The sequence below is a fragment of the Frankliniella occidentalis genome, unplaced genomic scaffold (genome assembly GCF_000697945.3).
Source record: "Frankliniella occidentalis isolate FOCC.00 unplaced genomic scaffold, Focc_3.1 Scaffold4, whole genome shotgun sequence".
Taxonomy (NCBI): Eukaryota; Metazoa; Arthropoda; class Insecta; order Thysanoptera; family Thripidae; genus Frankliniella; species Frankliniella occidentalis.
The window spans coordinates 996583-999027 of NW_026267134.1; the positions used below are offsets into that span (position 1 = coordinate 996583).

Genomic DNA, 2445 nt, shown 5'->3' on the forward strand with positions numbered 1-2445 from the left:
GGAGAGTCTGGGAGGGGGGCACAATAATAACGGCTGCATCCGAACCAAAACAAGCCAATTAGGAGAGACGGGCCCGCGAGAGGTGCGGGCAGGGCCGGGCCGGGCTATATTCAGCTCAATCACCACTTGAACCAATACATCCGCTCCCTGCGCCCCTGCCGGCCCCTGCCCGACCCTGGGACTGGGACCTGTCTGCATCTGTCTGGGGCTGGGCTGGCCGCGGCCGCGCCTGGCGCGCCTCGTCCGCCCCGCGCCGTGCAGGAGGACCCACGTGTTGCGAATTGCATCGGGGGCCGCAGCGAGCCGCAGAGAACTCGCAAAGCCGGCGCCAAGCGACAGGCAGTCACCGCTGCACGCACATAGATTTTTATTAAATTTCCATGGGATAGGTTTCCACCTTGATCCGCAACTAAAGCGATTTGAGGCACAACAATACGTGCTGTGCGCTTAATGGAAACCAAGCACGTCTTCTTGGTGTCCCCCCTCATGTTATTATTGTGATTATCTGATTAGCTCCAAAACGTTACATTAATTATTTTCACGATGCTTGCCTCGGAACCAAAAAACTTTCGCGGAGGAGTGGCTTGGTGCCGGTAGGTGGCAATGTAAGGCTTGAGGGGGTCGGGTCCTCGGTCAGGTCACCCCCCGCGGGGCTCTGCAAGACCAGACCCTAGAGCTTAGAAAACATGGCAGGGAGATCAAAACATGGTCTGGGGGATTGGGGGGGGGGGCGGTCTAGCCGGCCCGAGACGCGCGCGCGCGACCCCGACGCAGCGAAGCGAAATGGAAACGAATGCGGCAAGAGGCGCCAAGAGATTTACGACAAATCGCGACAGATTTGTAGAGATCTGCGCGGAAGGGCGGTGACGGCGGCGGCGGTGACTCAAAGCAAAACGATAAATAATTTGTATTGAAAGGGGAGAATGCTGTTCTTCTATCGTACAATGCACAAGGATCCGGTCTTATTCCACCATACGTGCGGAAAAGAAAATCGATTGTCGGTATTAGCCGTACTTGCACCGTGGCCAGGGGCGGTGCCAGCGGCGCGCACCCAGAAAAGCAGTTCTTTGGCGTAAAAAAAACCTTAACGAAAATTTCATGTAGCAGATATCAAAAAAACCTTTTTTCGTTAAGATGACGAAAATTTTTATTCAATCCAACGAATTTGTTGTCAAATTAGAAAAGATGTTTGTCAAATTAAAAAAATATCGTTGCGAGCAAACGAAATTTTGTATTTGTTACAACTACACTTTCATTAGTTTCCGTTGCTTTCGGCAACGTCAAAATTTCGTTGTTAGAAAGATAAGGTTTTCTGGGTGCAGCGGTTGTTCACTGCCGCTCTGGAAACCCAAGTGTGTAGATGCATTGCCTCCTGAATAGTACCTACATGTATTAAAGAGTTAGTGTGTACTTACATGGCCAAGTACACATACTTCAGAACATAACTTATCAACGGGCTCTACGTGTGGGTAGATGGCCAAGTACACACTACCTCCCACATACATGTAGGTATTCAGGAGGAACTGCAGACACGGAAAACGGGACCGTAAAGAGACGTGCTGAGAAACACCTGTGCCCTCGGCATTGTCCGCGATTCCTCCTCGGCAGGAAAAATAACAAATAAGAAAAAGGCTGCAAAGCACTTTGCAGTGTCGCTCACGATTGCCCCGCGCTGGGGGCGCTGTAGGCCGCGGTGGCGGTGCTCAGGAGCACGCGGTGCGCGCAAAGGGCCGCCATCAACGACGTGATGTGGGGTGGGCAGGGGATACGCGGTCCATCGGTAAGGGGAGGGAAGCTGCAGAGGCAAACTTTACAACGCCCGTCCGGGAGATCCAATATCCACCTGTGGGCATGGACAGGCGCGGCTTACCCCGCACGCAGTGCAGTCTCACACGGTCTCACAACAGGATGCATTTAGCCACCTAGTTTTCTCAACTCCACGTTTCTGCCAATCAAAAACGGACCGAGTCCTTACTGGGCCGGGGCCCGGGGCCGCCCTTGCTTGGACTCTCAGCCCCGCGGCGTGCGGTACCCACCCGTGGTCCTGGCGGGGTGCCTGGTGGCGCGGGGCCGGCGAGCACCGTTCCTGGCGCGCACGGGCATCTTCACGTCGGCCAGGTGCAGCGGTAGCAAGGCGATACAACCGACGTGCACACCCGTCACCCCGCTGCCCTACCCGACCGGGCTGCCATCCTGGAGGGCGCAGTCGGCGGCGCCGGGACGTCGGTCGCGAGCACTTGCACAGACTGTACGCGCGCCGGCCTCCGGGGGGTGCGCGCGGGCCGCGGGCCGCGGGCCGCTAGGGGACTGCGCGCCGCCGGCCCCGCCCCCGACTGATCGCGCTGATGCGTCGTCCTGCGCGCGGCGTCTGCTCGCGGCGTGGACGGGGCGCGCACTGGTGCATGGAGCCGCCGCCGTACTACGCAGACCTCCGCAGACCTCGCG

The 2445-nt window shown here is 57.4% G+C and overlaps 1 protein-coding gene across 2 annotated transcripts in view; it reads right to left on the bottom strand.

Moving 5' to 3' along the window:
- LOC113203631 (protein SSUH2 homolog) overlaps nucleotides 1–2445 on the bottom strand; it is a 13021-nt gene that overhangs the window by 7148 nt on the left and 3428 nt on the right. The window contains exon 1 of one of the 2 annotated variants that reach the window (XM_026418410.2): nucleotides 2037–2367. The exons of the other annotated variant lie outside the window; for it this stretch is intronic. Within the exon in view, the coding sequence (XP_026274195.1) occupies nucleotides 2037–2103 (67 nt within the window). The 5' untranslated portion in view covers nucleotides 2104–2367. Of the gene's footprint in view, nucleotides 1–2036; nucleotides 2368–2445 lie in introns of those variants that run through there. 2 annotated transcript variants of the gene reach the window in all.